The sequence below is a fragment of the Chenopodium album genome, chromosome 24, assembly GCF_948465745.1.
Source record: "Chenopodium album chromosome 24, dcCheAlbu1.1, whole genome shotgun sequence".
Classification (NCBI taxonomy): domain Eukaryota; kingdom Viridiplantae; phylum Streptophyta; class Magnoliopsida; order Caryophyllales; family Amaranthaceae; genus Chenopodium; species Chenopodium album.
The window spans coordinates 4136066-4152293 of NC_137857.1; the positions used below are offsets into that span (position 1 = coordinate 4136066).

Below are 16228 nucleotides of genomic sequence, written 5' to 3' on the forward strand. Positions count from 1 at the left end.
GCAATATTAATGATGTGATATTAAGTCATATAACCAATTAGCATAAATCCTTCAAATCTCATGACATCCAAATAACTAACAAACACCCAAATTAAAGGCATGCTAATTATTCATCTTCCTTTTTATCGGATACACATACATACACCCTTCTTTTTTTTTTTGAAGAAGTTTTATCGGATACACCTAGAAATAGAGTTAATGGAATGAGGTGAAACCTTATAGTTTAGAGGATAAGAGCATGCAATTACTACTCAAACACAATATCACGTCAAATTTTGTTCATCAATTTATCTCATTTTGATATAAAGTATGTCTATGAACACTAATAAGTTAATGATGAGATAATCTTTAATTTCTTAAAATAATTTAATGTAAACTACTAAACTTTACTGTAACAAAAGTAATGATTGGTACAATAATAGAAGTAAAAGGTAAATGTTGTGAAGTTGTGGGAGTAGAAACTATTGTATTCGCTCATAAAATAAGTTAAAATAAAAGTCATTTACTAACCAATAGTCCAAAATCATGTAAATTTGTACTCTGTAATTATTTATTACTCCGGGTATGTTACTTCCTAGTACATGCCATTTTGATAAAGACCAATCGATCTTAAACTTGCCTTATTTATGCAAGTGAGTACAATAATTGTACCCCTAGCTCCAATTTTCGTTTTTTCTTTTTCATTTTCATTGTTTTTTTGCATTCCTAGTCCTTCAATTTATAGTCATGTAAGATGTTCACACTTAGCAAGTACTTTCTTGCATATTTTTATCTTAGCTTCATATATTACTATGATTTATATCTTGAGTAATATAACAAGCTAATTAAACAACAACCAAAAGACCCAAACCTAATTACATTTAAGGCTAGCTAGCTTAATTAATTAGAGCAATAATTTATATTAAGAAGCTCCTCTATCATTTGCAATGCAACTTTTTCCTCTTCATCCAACACATGAACATGATCATGATCATTAATTCTACCAAATAATGTACCAATACTAGGAGAAGCTTCTCTTTCTTCTTGACCCTCTTGTTCTTTGTTACATTCATCATGATCAATATCATCGCCAACCTTGATATTTTTATTATCCTCAAATGTGACCGTTTTGACCCATTTTGAATTAGGGCTTGGACCAGCTCGCTTTTGCCAAACACCAATGTGAGAGTTCTCAGTGTCGAGCCTTAGGCAGGTTAGAGACGAGGATGGTACCTTGTTGGACTTGCAAAGCTTGGCATGGAGTGCTTGGGATAACTTCTCATGTGTATAAGAAGATGATTTTAGGGAGTTATTAGGGTTACTACCCTTGTAGTTGATTAGCTTATTATTATTATTGTAATTGAGCTCTTCTAATTCATTTGTATTTTGAGAGAGTGGAAAATTGGTCTTGGCATTTCTTCCACACATTAAAATTGCTGCTTGGTCATACGCTTTTGCTGCTGCTTCTGCTGTGTCAAATGTGCCAAGCCACACCCTCTTCTTGCTTGATCATTATATTGACACATGCAAGAAAAAAAATGATTATATGATGACAACTAGATTATGTAACAAAATTTAATTAAGACGCAAATTAAAGTACATATCGACTGGTTAACAAATCGTATTAAATATTGCATGTTATTGATGAAAGATAGCTTTTAATCTAGAGGTACCATAGTTGGCAAAGTCAATGTGTTTAGTCTTTTACATTGAAAAGGTTCAACCATAACAATAGGTATGTATACCTACCTAAAAGACCGACAACAAAATCTCTAATTTTCTTATTTTTATAAGTTAAGATATCTAATTTTCTTCTTTTTATAAGTTAAGATACAATCTTAAGAGAAGACAATTCTAACTTTATTTGTATACTTATATCACTCCAAAAATGTAACCTACCTAGCTAATTAAAGGAAACATATCCAATTACAAAGGAATTAATATTAGAGATGGAGGATCATTAACTAGCTAGCATTTTAGCAATATTGCACAAATTAAGAATGTATGTGCATGCGATAGTATATAGTTCAATATTTCATGATGAATGAGCTACGTCACAGTAAATATATTACATAGTACTTGTATATAATAGTAGTTAGCTTGTACTCCGAAGTAAAAAAGTATGATATAATTACGTGAGAAGGATATCCTAATATTTTACGAGTATGCTTAAAACAAAATTAGGCTTACAGTAAAGGATGACGAATCTCAGATACCCAAGATCCCCATTGTCGTTGCCTAACGCCTCGGAATTTCTTGGAATGCACCATTACTTTCGATCACTTCTTTTCTGTACTTTGATGGAGAAATTTGATAGAAAAATACATAAAGAAGAGAGAGTGAGAAAGAAATGTAAAGATAATGTTATAGACATGTTTTAATTTTCGTGCTATATATATAATATATGAGGTGTGTCAAATAAATAAATAAATAAAAAAAATATGAGGCGTATAAAGTATGCAAATATATAGTCACTATGGACCGTCCCATTGTGACTTGGAGAGGGCCTAAACATAATAAGTTGAATAGTACGTACGAAGTTTATTTCCAGCTCAAAATTCATTATTTCATTATGATGAACGATTGTAGTAGTGGTAGCACAGTTGTAATATGAAATTAAAGGGAGATAGACACTCAAACATCCTTAAAAGAAATCTTATGTTATTATATATACGACAAAATAATACGTGTACCGTGTACGTACATTTATATTTTAGTCTTTAAATAATTGTAGCACGTGTTTTTGTAAAGTGTTCAGATATTAAGATGATTATAAGATTTGTAACAAACTCAATAATGTTGGCAATAAATTAACCTTAATTCGCAATTATAGGCTTGAAAAAGGGGTCATCGTCTCATTGATCTTGTGTACGAGCTGAGTGTCCAGTCTTATACTCCTTACACCATGGTGAACACCAAGAATCACTAAAAAATTACCCATTTGTGGCCACTAGAATTGTATTTTATTTTATTTGTGCAATACGAGCTCGATCTTGTCCTTTTTACTCCCGTTTACATACACTAATTTATTTACATCTTATTCATTGATATTTAAAAGCATACATGTCAAGCAACAACAACTACATTTCAAATACTTTGAGATTAAGCGAGTAACAATCATGAATTAGAAATAATTTATACGCCATATTACTTCATCGAAGTATTATACGAATATATACTCTCAATTATGAAATATAGTGCCAATTAATTTGTTGATGTTGGCAAAACTTATACCGTAGAGATTCCATAGAATGATATAAGCCAATTTGTTACATTACAACCAGACATATTATAGGTGCAAACTTTATGGATGAATTTGAGCAAATGTCCCATCTTGGTACTTATTAGCATTGTTAGGGCAAATGGTCCTCTATCTAAAGCATTGATGTCAGTGTACAATTACATGAAACAAATTTATTGTTGAAGAAAAAGATAGTTTTGTGTTAAAATATATAGTGATTGGATCATAATTGTTCATATGGCAGTATATATAGACCGTTTTTCAATTTAAGTCATATATTCTTGTCTCACCACAAAAGATGGTTGTGAAAATTCATATGTGTCGTGTCCACCAATATAATTATTGTTGGTAAATCTCATGTGAATGCCAAAATATGAAATAAATTTCGCAATCAAACTGGATATAATATATAAATCATAAATATTCTGATTTATATCCACATCTTATATAGTAGAATTTGTTATATACACCCGGGTGTGCCATATACCCAACTAACCCAAGGTTAGTTTTTACTTTTCATTTGATGATTAAATTATAAATAATCATCAAAATGAGAACAAAACACTTATGGGTGTACGGTACACCCGGGTGTATATAATAAGCTCTCCTTATATAGAGGGTGGAGTAAGAATCAACAATAATTAAAGATGATGTGTATTTATGTGTGCATTATTCATTTATTTCTTCATGAATTGGTACATGAAATTTTTCGTAAAATTACATAATACGAGTAAGTAGGTAAATCTTTGATACTATCAGTAAATATTGTTCTTATATGTATATAGTACTTGGGCTTATAGGCTTATAGCACATACAGTCACCATTCACCAAGTACAACAATCTGATGTAGTTAAAAAGTAGGTGATCTGCACAAAATCTCTTCAAGAAAGGCAAAAGCATATGCAAATCTATCCCAACTCCTTTTGTTTGAGAGAGATGATAGGGCTCCTTAAATCACAAATTGAATGTGGCATATTAATTCTATACTTGTATTAGTTTTATCAGTTATTATTTCTTCCATGCGTTTAGAATTATACGAAGTATTTATAACAGAATACGAATGTTCAAAGTCTTAGATTAAATCTCGTTTACATCATATACGTAGTTTTCTAATAACGCTCTCTACAAAAAATAATTTTTTTTAAAAAAAAAGCAATATAATTTGTGATTTACTTTTACGAAGTATATTGAAAATTTATCTATTTCCTCCTACCATTCAACGATAAGTATAACAGAAAAACCTACCTTTCTTCATAGAGCCACAGGATCAAGAAACCAAGTCATGGATTGCAAAAAAATCCCAAGAACCCATCTTTCTCTCTCCTCTTTCATGCCCACAAACTCCTTTTTCAGACCATGCTTAGAAAAAAGCTTAATCTCTCCGAGTCACCTCTTAATGTGTCATCAGACCATCCTGGAACCTTAAGGTCCGAACCCGGGTTAGAATTGGGTGAGGAGCTCGAAATATTGCACCCTCTTGGGTCCGGATGGTCCAATGAAGGTTCAATTGAACCAATTGAAGAGGAATGGGAAGTGGTTAGGGTTCCAACCCGGGTCCCTAAAGATGGGTTTTGTCCTAATTTGAGGAATTTTGGGGAAGAGGATGAAAAAAGGTCTGATCTTGAGTATGAGGTAAGGAAATGACAATTAGGGTTTTCTGAATTTTTTTTTTTGTAGAATTGAAGGATTCTTGCTTTAATTTGTTGTTTAAATTGTTATGAAGGGTTGGTTTAGTTGTTATTCAATGAGTGATTTTTATAATCGCTTTTGGTTTATGTAGCCGACTCTACTTATGGGATTAAGACTTTGATTGATTGATTGAATGAGCGGAATTACAAATTAGATTTTTTAAATGAGGAGAGGCGAAGGCCCGGGAGATTTGAACCTATGAATTATCGTACATGGGCGTTTTAACACTAGGCCAAGACATCATTGATATTCTATCATGTATTGTTTGATAAAGGGGATTTCAGGTGTAATGAAATGAACATGTAACCGGGAGCATGACGTGCAACCGGGTGTAGGATCTTAATTGTGAATTTGTGATCTTGATTGGTTTTGTTACATTTGAGTAATGTTGAAGGCTTACTTAAATTTGTAATTGGAATCTCAAATGGGTTGGTTTTGGGTTTTGATTGATGTATAATTGATTTGGTTGATTGAGGTTTTTGCTGTGTTTGATGGATAGTTGATTCAAGAGGAGATTAATTTGGAAAAATTGCAAAGGATTGCTAGTACTGGGATACCAAATGGTGGAAGTCTTCGTGCAACTACTTGGAAGGTTAGAGTTTTAGAAAAGCTAATAGGTTTTTTTGTTTGTTGTTGCTTACTACTGAGTGCTCGCACGATAGGCTAATCTGTTTGAGCTTAAATCGAATAAGTTCTCATTTTAATGGTAGATATAACTTCTAAGTATGTCGTTTGCTGCTTGAGCAGCTCCATATTTTGGTTGTTCTTGTTTAAGCAATAAGCATTGGTAGTTCGAACTCACTTACCTCTCTATCAAATAGTGTCATGGAAGATGAGCATGCATTTAGTAAGAGAAAATCACGGGATGTGCTTTTGCTAATATTCTAATAATAGTTTTGAAGACATAGATACCTACTTATCAATCACTAGACATAACTCGAATTTACCTTTTCATGTTACTTACGTAGTATAACTTATGACTTCTTAATTGGCAAATTTAGGGGTTTGGTTGTATACATGTAACATTTTGAACTCCATAGGCTCTTGTTAAGGGCATCATACATGGTGGATTGCTGCTGTAATTAAACTAAGTTTTGGCACTGGACTGGATAATTTCAAACTATCTTAAAGTATGTTCATTACATCTGCTACAAGCCAACAAGGATATTTCTGAATAGTGTTTTTTGGTGTCGATTGGTTGGATCTTCAATAAGTTTGAATAAATTATTACTGACAAATTGTGGAGTTTCTTGTTAAAACTTCTTTACCATTTTATTTTTTTTTTTTTTTTTTTTGGGTCTAAACTGAGTTTCTAATATTTTAAATATTTGGTAATGAGCTGTTTTTTTGTATTTTTGGTAATTCTTGTGATGTAAGTGTCAAAATCCCTCATACTGTTATCTGTTGCTAGCAGCTTCTCTTGGGTTATCTACCTCCTTCCAGAGATTCGTGGCAGAAAGTGTTGAATGAGAATCGTGTAAAATATTCAAAGCTCAAAGAAGAATATTTGCTAAGTCCTGTAAGATCAGAGTTTTAACTTTGTTGAAAGTTCAAATATTGCAAGATTATATCAATAAGTTTAATTTTGCGGCATTAATGTAATAATCTAACAATTTTGTTTTATGTAGGCAGTTACAACTTTCAAGTGGAGAAGAAACTTCAAGTTCAGGTGAGCATGGTGATGGGCCACTTAGACGGCATGATGTATCTGATGAAGATCATCCACTTAGCCTTGGTGAAACTAGCGCCTGGCAAAAATATTTTGAGGTATCTTTCCTTCTTAAATTTGACTATTATACTTATTCTTGGCTGTATGCCTGTATTGCTTTATAATTTCAACAACTTGTATGCTTTCAGTTCACAGAGATTGCAGAGCAAATTGACCGAGATCTGCAACGTACACACCCAGATTTGAAGTTTTTTACATCACCAGGCCAGAAAAAGAAGGTATGAGCCACGTCCTCCTCTTTTCTTTATGATTTTAGAAAACCCTGTCATGAACCATGATTGCAAGTACCACATATGTTCGGGTGTATATGTGCCAATAATACTTCTTTTTTGCTGATTTGTTTATATTAATTCAGGTATCAATGAGGAATATACTTCTTTTATTCGCTAAGCTCAATCCTACAACTCTTTATGTCCAAGGGATGAATGAGATTTTGGCACCAATATACTATGTATTTAGTACTGATCCTGTCGAGGAAAATGCTGTAAGAACATGCTTACTTTTCTTTTCAATTTAGATTTGCTGTTAACATTCTTTGATGCAAAATGGAGACCCTATCATTAGCTTTGATGCAAATACCATGCTTGGAAGATTCTTACCATGCTTGTGCAAAGGCTTATGTAAAATATTTTACCAGTGAAAGCGTCCATACTTAAAACATTGGAATCCAGGATGCAATATCAAATAGTAGGATAATATTTGGCCGACTAGTGTCAGCCAGCTTTATGGCCTTGATGGTAAAATGTGGACAATTCAGGATGTGGTGTTTTTGGTACTCCAATTAGTCAACTAGGGTCTGTTATCGTGTAGATTTTGTTGTCTAATTCTTGATAAAATGAGTGTGATAATTATTTTGTTGCCCCATAGTACTGGGATTAGCCGACTAGGATCAGTTATTGTGTAGGTTTTGCTGTCTAATTCTTGATACGAATGTGACAATTATTTTGTAGCCCCATGGTATTTGGATTAGTAGACTAGGATCTGTTATTGTGTAGGTTTGTTGCCTAAGTCTTGATATGAGTGTGGCCAATTATTTTGTATCCCCATGCCCCCATCCTTATAATCCGCCTTGTTAGTAATTTTCATTTCTAGCTCTATTACTTGATATTAATCAACTACTACTATTTGTTGAAACTTGAATGTCTAAAGAGTGAGTCACTAGACTTGTATCAGTTAGAAGGGGTTCGGTAGAGTTGCTACTCTGTTGAGATTGGCTAAGATAGGGTTAAAACTCTCTTTGCCATAAGAGGTTAAAAAGACCATATAAGTATATAGATTTTAGTACAGATATACATCTATTAGGGACATTTTGAGTTCTTAATATGAATGAATGACTAATTGAATGGTTGATGTGGTTTTCCCTTTTACCTCTTGATTGTCTTTCTGTTTTTCCGGTGAAGCTCAAATTTTTCTGAATTGATATCATATTGTGCAGGCCAATGCAGAAGCTGATAGTTTCAGTTGCTTTGTTCGACTATTGAGTGATTCAGTAGATCACTTTTGCCAACAGTTAGACAATAATAGCTCTGTGGGAATCCACTCGACCCTATCGAGACTCCAAGAGATGCTAAAAGTCAACGATGAAGAGCTCTGGCAGCATCTTGAATTTACAACCAAGGTAAGTTATTCTGATAGATAACAAAAAGAAGTAATAAAGAAGCTGCAAAAATTTGCTTTCTAGAGGAAATCTAGAGCTTTACTTCAATCCAATTGGGTGTGTATTTGAGTCGAATAACCAACATGGCATCTTAGACTGAATTTTAGCTGTTGATTGTTCAGGTTAATCCACAATTTTATGCATTCAGATGGATCACATTGCTATTGACTCAGGAATTTCAATTCAATACCATTTTGAGAATATGGGACTCACTTTTAAGCCATCCTTCCGGTGTTCAGGTGTGTAGTCTCTCTGTTTAATTACATTCTCAAGGACTGTAGTATGACACGCCAAATTTGAACTTTCATCCCAGTATCCCTTGGCTGGAGATATTTTCTCTTCCTTTGCACATCAATACACCTAAAAGGAGAAAGATTGTTCTTGAAAATCATTGTATCTACACTAGAGGTGTTAGTTCTGCGACCGAAGGAAATTTAGAGAAAGGTTTAGGGGCATATAAAAGGGGAGGTGTGTGTGTCAGTGCGTGGGTGCTGTGTGTGAGAGGGGGTGGGGGTGTTTGATATGGGTTTACACTTCCTGTCCCAATACCACGAACAACCCTACTTAACTAGAATGTTGCTTCCTTTTCACCCAGGACATGCTTTTACGCATATACTGTGCAATGCTAATACACATGAAGAGTATATTGCTTAAGGGCGATTTTGCAGCCAACTTGTATCTTCTACAACACTATCCCAAAGTTGACATCGAACTTCTTCTTCAGAAAGCACAAGACATCATTCCTGACACCTCTACCCACCGTGTTTCTGTAGATTAATTACCTTGTACACAAGGTAAACAGCTTCACCTGCTGCTTGAATTCCTTTTTCGATCAGAGTATCAGACAGACATCAGCTGAGCACCATTTTTACAAGACAGCAGTGATTTCTCCTGCATGATAAGCTTTCATTTTCTTTCATCTTTTTATATGTTGTGGACTTGTGGATTGTATGTAAATATGTAATAGGGGCAGACTTAGAGATATTAGTCATTTTATTAATTCTGAGTTAGCTTGAGTTCATTTCTTCAAGCCCGTCACTCGTTAACTAATCTACATAAGTTCATAAAGAAATAGGTGGACCATTATAGTGGCCTGTTTAATGCATACACCACTACACGAGTAATATTGATCCGTAACCTGCCTAGCCTAGCTGCATCGTGGTTCGGTCCCCCATCTCCAACCACCATCCTCACCTGCCTGTGTGACCTGGCTCAACCCATCTAGACCAGCCTAGTGGCCTTTACAGCTTGTCTTTCTTTATGTTAAATGCACAAGTCAGTGAGTCCAATAATGAAGTTTTCTCAACCAATTCTTCCTAATTCTCTGCATAGGTGCAAAGAAATACATCCAAATGCAAAGTACTGCAAGTTTGCAACTGCCCTAGTGACATATACCAAATATTAAAAAAAAATTACTTGATGGGATTCAAATGTGTACGTGTGAGAATCTTAAGTGATGGGATTAATTTTATTTTTTCTTAGTGGTTACTTGATGCAATGCTCACTCATTGATTGATTGGTTCATCATCTGTCATGACGATCAAATATACGATCAGAAAATTGATACAGAGTATTTAAAATGGAAACATTAAGTCAAATCAAAATACAAAATAAATAATTAAACTAATCAATGTATGATTTATTTTATCATACATTTTTAAATTGATATGAAGTACTTTATTCGAGTAATATAGAATATGCTTCAAATGATTCATATGTTACTTGGTACTTTGGGCCTATTCTCATTGACTGAAATGAGCTGAACTGAACTGAACTAAACTTATTAGAGCTGAACTGAACTGAACTGAAATGAATATTTTATAAGATAAGGAAATTAGGAGCGAAAGTGAACTGAAAATAATAATCGTACGAGAACAGACCCTTGGTATAGAATGAAGGTGTTATAAGTAACTTGATTCACACAAAAATTAAGAGCCATAGGATTCCTAAACATCCTTGGTTGTTTTAATAAAAATCTGTTACGTCTTAATTGTATGGTTGAAAATCTAGATTGAGTCAACATACTCTTTCACTTTGAGCACGTTTGCTTTGTTTATTCCTTAAGTGTGGATTGGTGGGTCCACTATCGTTTTATTTTTCATTTTTGTTTTTGTTTTTACTACCATTTTATTTATGTCACTTTGTTGGACGTAATTACTACACGAGTACTTTCAATAGATAAATGATTACTTCATTACCATCATATTAATGTACCAATTAATATGGAGTAGTAAATAGTACATTAAATCATCGCCTATTCATTATCTATTATGCTGTACATAATCTATTAAAAGTATATTTCAATGTTTGATTGCGTTCTATTCACCTAACACCTTACATAAGGCTAAATAAAGTCCAATAAGGAAAATTTTAATGATATTGTATCACCAACTTTAACATGTGGTCGACAACACAGATTACTTCGTTAGTGTTATAACTTAAAAGGGTTATCCGGTCAGTGTTGTAGGAGTTATTTTGTTAGTATTATAGGGGTTACTTAGTCAATATTACAAGAGTTATTCGGTCATACTTTGTTATTTTACAAACCACGCTAATACTGTATTTGTAATCCGTACAAAAATAAAGATGATTAGTTTAGATAGAAGAAGAAAGTATAAGGGATGATTAGTTTAAAAGAAAATTCAAGACAAATAAGATAAAATAGGTGAAATTAAGGTAAGTAGAACCTACATTCCTCTCTTGTGTTCCCTTTTCTTCATTCTTCATTTCTTTCATAGTTGTATGAAGAATAATATGCTTTTCTTCTAGAACTAATCTTGTAATCTTTATACTTTTTCATCTTTAGACTATCTAGAATATTAACATGAACTTTATTCAAAATAGTATAACTATGATTTCCCAAATGTCATTAAAGAGCAAATTATCATTACATCAAAGAAAAAAAAAAGAAAACCTAAAAAATGAGGTTAAATATCTTTTTCACGAATGGTGGGTCCAAAGTGTTTCCACGCGTTCAACGTTGATGGGGCATTTATCATCCAGAAGCATATCCCATAAACTATACAGTCAATCAACCAATCAAATCATTACATATAATAAATCCCAATAATATAATTCAATCAATTAATTCAATCCTAATTTTGAAAATTCCAAAAATAAAAAAACATTAGATATCCAAGTTGATACTATTATAATCTTCTTCTATACTCCCTAATCTCCAAATCCCTGCAATACCTTTTCTTTTATTAAGAAAAAAATGCATACTTTATAAATTACTATCAACTTTCATTTTATTAATATATTCAGTCTTTTTCATTAACATTCTGAAGCTCAGAAATCTTTCTTGCAATTCTGTTCATTTTTCAGAAGTTCAGATATCACTATTGGTTTGTTTCAGGTAAAATCATATAGTACATAATTCATTTGATAAATTTGGTACAAAATGTTGTTATTATTGCTTAATTATTATGATGGATTCTTATTTCATTCAATTAATTATGGTTTAGGTTGATTGAGATAATATGGCGAAGATACTATTACATGGTGTTCTTCATGTTACCATTTACGAGGCGACTCGATTGTTTGGTGGTGGTGGTGGCAGATTTCTCCACAAGGTATGTACATACCTTGAATCTGCATATATATCATTATTTGAGTTATTAGTGCTAATCACGTTTAATTATAAAAGTAGTTCTTGAAAAAATGGAAGTTGGAATTTTATCAGATTAAACTCAGCTGATTTTTAGCAGGTCTGTTGTTATTTTGTGGCTCATATTTGGACTGTTGCTGTCTTTTCTTTGCTTGATCTAAAAGATTTGTCGGTGACATACAAAATAATTCATATTTTGATGATGTAAACATATATAGTCAAAGTTATGTACAGTTTATGTTATTTTCTGAGGATCATTCATAATATGATTGATATTCTGTTAAGTGTGCGAAATTCGAATCGGGTTCATCTGATCTGAATTGTGGAAGAGAGAATTTAAAGAGTTCATTTGTTACAGAAATGTAGATTTTTAAAAATGATGAGGGATATGATCAGATTAATAATTTCTTAACTTAATTTGTGAATTCTGGATCATCTGAACTAATCATAGCTTGTTGCATATATATAATGAATCATAATTTCTCAGAAATATGATGCAGAAACTGGTTTTTACTGTTGGAATATTGTAGTTTGCATCCTTCATGTGAGGTGATCAAGCAAATTTCTAGCAGCAGGCAGTGGCATTTCGCCGCTAGAATTATAGTTGTATGATGAGATGAGTCTCACAACTTATTTTTGCTGCGATCAGCTGGTCTTGGGGCGACTTTTTATATTGTTGAGAGATGACTAATGAGATAGAGATACTCCATGTTTATTTTTTGAGACTTATTATGTCATATACTGTAAACGTGACTTGAGTTGACTTGTTGCGCGTCTCACCCATAGACTCCATCAAGATTAGTTAATCTGGAGACTGTTTGAATCTCTAAAATGGCTCAGAAGTCACATTTAGCTCTTAAAACAGAACTTTTTTCCTCTATAATCTTAGTATCTTTATATGTGACTGGTCCTTTTCTGTTCTATGTTGTTTTTTTGGTGAGATTCTATTAATTCTAAACAATGTTGTGTGTGAATTGTTTGTTGTAGGTGGTAGAAGGCCTTGAAAATGTGATAGGAAAAGGTTCAGGAAGACTTTATGCCACAGTCGATGTAGAAGGAGCAAGAGTTGGCCGAACAAGGCTTATAGAAAACGATCCAAACCCCAGATGGTACGAACAATTCCACATCTACTGTGGCCATATGGCTTCAGATGTTGTCTTTACTTTGAAAGAAGACGAAGCTATTGGAGCAACCCTTCTTGGAAGAGCTTATCTCCCTGTTACCGACATCTTAGGTGGAGATGAGGTCGATGTATGGCTTGATATCCTTGACAAGAATCGCAAACCCATACACAAAGGGGCTAAAGTCCATGTCAAGGTTCAATTCTTTGATGTCACTAGAGATTTGAATTGGAATAAAGGGATTAAAACACCCAAATTCCCTGGGGTACCCTACACTTATTTTACTCAAAGGAACCAATGCAAGGTTACCCTGTATCAGGATGCCCATGTTCCTGACAATTTTGTCCCTAGGATCCCTCTCGCGGGTGGGAACTACTATGAGCCACACCGTTGTTGGGAAGACATCTTTGATGCTATTACTAATGCCAGGCATTTAATTTACATAGCAGGGTGGTCAGTTTACACTTCGATTACCTTAATAAGGGATACTAGGAGGCCAAAACCTGGTGGAGATATGACCTTAGGCGAGCTCCTTAAGAAGAAAGCAATGGAAGGGGTGAGAGTTTTGATGCTCGTTTGGGATGATAGGACTTCAGTAAAAGGGTTGAATGAAGATGGATTGATGGCCACCCACGATCAAGAGACAGCAAACTTTTTCTCAGGTACTGAAGTGCATTGTGTGTTATGCCCTCGGAACCCTGATAATGGGAGGAGTTTTATTCAGAACATAGAGATTGGCACCATGTTCACCCATCACCAAAAGATTGTTGCTGTTGATACTGCATTGCCTAGTGGAAACCCTGATAAGAGAAGAATCATGAGCTTTGTTGGAGGTATAGATCTTTGTGATGGGCGCTATGACACTCAATTTCATTCCCTCTTTAGGACTCTTGCCACTGCACACCATGATGATTTCCATCAGGCCAACTTCAAAGGTGCCTCGATCAATAAAGGTGGGCCTCGAGAGCCATGGCATGACATTCACTGCAAGCTAGAGGGGCCTGCTGCTTGGGATGTCCTCTACAATTTTGAGCAAAGATGGAGGAAGCAAGGTACTAAGGATCTTCTACTTGATCTCCGAGGAATGAGCTCAACATTCATTCCTCCATCTCCTGTAACATACCCTAATGATCCAGAAACTTGGAATGTTCAAGTCTTTCGTTCCATAGATGGTGGGGCTGCCTTTGGCTTCCCTGATAAACCTGAAGACGCTGCAAAAGCAGGGCTTATAAGTGGAAAAGACAACATCATTGATCGAAGCATTCAGGATGCTTATATCAATGCTATACGAAGGGCAAAGAGGTTTATATACGTCGAAAATCAGTACTTCCTAGGGAGTTCATTTGGTTGGAAAGCTACAGATATAACGCCTGCTGCTATCGAAGCCCTGAATCTCATCCCTAAAGAACTGTCCTTAAAGATTATTAGTAAGATTGAAAAGGGGGAAAGATTTACTGTTTACGTTGTTTTGCCTATGTGGCCTGAAGGTTTTCCTGAGAGTGGTTCTGTTCAGGCTATACTCGACTGGCAGAGGAGAACTATGGAAATGATGTATACTGATGTAATTCAGGCACTTCGAGCTCACGGGGTTCAAGCTGACCCCCGGGAGTACCTGACATTCTTTTGTCTAGGTAATCGCGAGGTGAAGAAGCCTGGGGAATACGAGCCTTCAGAGAGTCCGGAACCTGATACTGATTATAGCCGAGCACAGGCTGCTCGAAGGTTCATGATCTATGTTCATGCTAAGATGATGATAGGTAACTCCTTACTCCAATATAACAGTCTCAAATATATAAGTTTTACACTAACCAAGCTCCTAAAAAGTCACTCTTAGACTGAATTTATACTAAATTGAAGATAATTACATGATTATAATGTTATTACAATTTGTCAAGAGACCTTAGCTTTAATTTATATACTTCGTATTTAGTACAAGTTAGTATGATGTATATGATAACTATTGATGATGTTATTGTTCTTGTGTTAGTTGATGACGAGTACATAATCGTTGGTTCTGCCAACATAAACGAGAGGTCAATGAATGGAGCCAGGGACTCAGAGATAGCTATGGGAGCATACCAACCACACCATATTGCCAGCAGAAATCAGCCAGCTAGAGGTCAAGTTCATGGCTTCCGGATGTCATTGTGGTACGAGCATTTAGGCAAGCTCGATGATGTATTCCTCGAGCCAGAGAGTGTAGAATGTGTACGGAAGGTGAACCAGACCGCGGATAAGTACTGGGATCTATACACTTCCGAGACTTTGGAGCATGATCTTCCTGGACATCTGCTTAGGTATCCTATCGCAATAACCGAAGAAGGAGAGGTTGTTGAGCTTCCTGGATGGCAGTGTTTCCCTGATACAAAAGCTAAAGTTCTTGGGGCTAAAGGTGAGCTTCCGCCGATCCTCACCACTTAAGCAAGAGGCTTATGAAGTTATGATGATACCAAGTATGTTTTACTTGTTTCTTACAGTATACTATTGTTGCAATGTAAAGTTTAGACAAGGGTTTATTTGTGGATATTTCATGAGAATTTTAATAAGGTAAGAAAAAGTAAAACATTAATGATCTCTTCTCACGAGGAGAATTCGATGAGAATAGTGTAGTGTTGTGTTGTGTAAAATTATATTGGCTTTTGTATCTCCTATATGTTGTTATAAATAAATATTTCGTATGTGGCATACACCATAGAGGTAATTTACAATTTGAGATTTTTTATTTTTTATTTTTTATTTTTTTTTTTTTTTATTTTTTTTTTATGGCGTATCAGAATGTCAATTCAAAATGATACAAGTAATAGCTAAGTTTGATTAGATGCAAAAAAAAATGCTCAAATTCTTTGATGAAATTATCATTACAATTAGATAGAAATCGAGTCTAAATCTACAAATAAGATAAAATGCCATTAAAAGGAAAAAAAAAAAACTCCGTAAATAACAACACGTATAACATTAAACCAATATTAATACGATTTTTTTTTTCTTTTAAAAAAAGGTTCAACAAATTCTCCGATACTCATAAAATACAAGTATTGTACCCATATTTGATACAAGATCAAGATGGCAATAAAGTGAATTACCCATACATCATAAAATTGGGACCAACAAGATTGGGCTTTGAATTGGTCTTCCTTTGATGTCTAAAAATGACTAATGAGAACTGAATTTCTAGCACTTTTGAATTGACTTTAAAATACCT

The 16228-nt window shown here is 34.2% G+C and overlaps 3 protein-coding genes across 3 annotated transcripts; 2 read left to right on the forward strand and 1 right to left on the reverse strand.

Moving 5' to 3' along the window:
- Positions 1 to 777: 777 nt before the first annotated feature.
- Positions 778 to 2330, reverse strand: LOC145611891 (ethylene-responsive transcription factor WIN1-like). The gene is made up of 2 exons (XM_081667274.1): positions 2170 to 2330; positions 778 to 1483 (listed from the first exon to the last, which is right to left on the reverse strand). The coding sequence occupies exons 1-2, from the start codon at positions 2247 to 2249 to the stop codon at positions 880 to 882; spliced, it is 684 nt and encodes a 227-aa protein (XP_081523400.1). The 5' UTR covers positions 2250 to 2330; the 3' UTR covers positions 778 to 879.
- Positions 2331 to 3965: 1635 nt separating this feature from the next.
- Positions 3966 to 9380, forward strand: LOC145611716 (uncharacterized). Its single transcript, XM_081667069.1, has 9 exons — positions 3966 to 4852; positions 5409 to 5501; positions 6324 to 6428; positions 6542 to 6676; positions 6767 to 6856; positions 6994 to 7122; positions 8074 to 8256; positions 8418 to 8534; positions 8891 to 9380. Exons 1-9 carry the CDS (start codon positions 4577 to 4579, stop codon positions 9071 to 9073), a joined length of 1311 nt encoding a protein of 436 aa, XP_081523195.1. The 5' UTR covers positions 3966 to 4576; the 3' UTR covers positions 9074 to 9380.
- A 2004-nt stretch (positions 9381 to 11384) lies between these two features.
- Positions 11385 to 15727, forward strand: LOC145610073 (phospholipase D alpha 1-like). The gene is made up of 4 exons (XM_081665333.1): positions 11385 to 11653; positions 11763 to 11870; positions 12893 to 14783; positions 15014 to 15727. Exons 2-4 carry the CDS (start codon positions 11778 to 11780, stop codon positions 15445 to 15447), a joined length of 2418 nt encoding a protein of 805 aa, XP_081521459.1. The 5' UTR covers positions 11385 to 11653; positions 11763 to 11777; the 3' UTR covers positions 15448 to 15727.
- Positions 15728 to 16228: the final 501 nt, after the last annotated feature.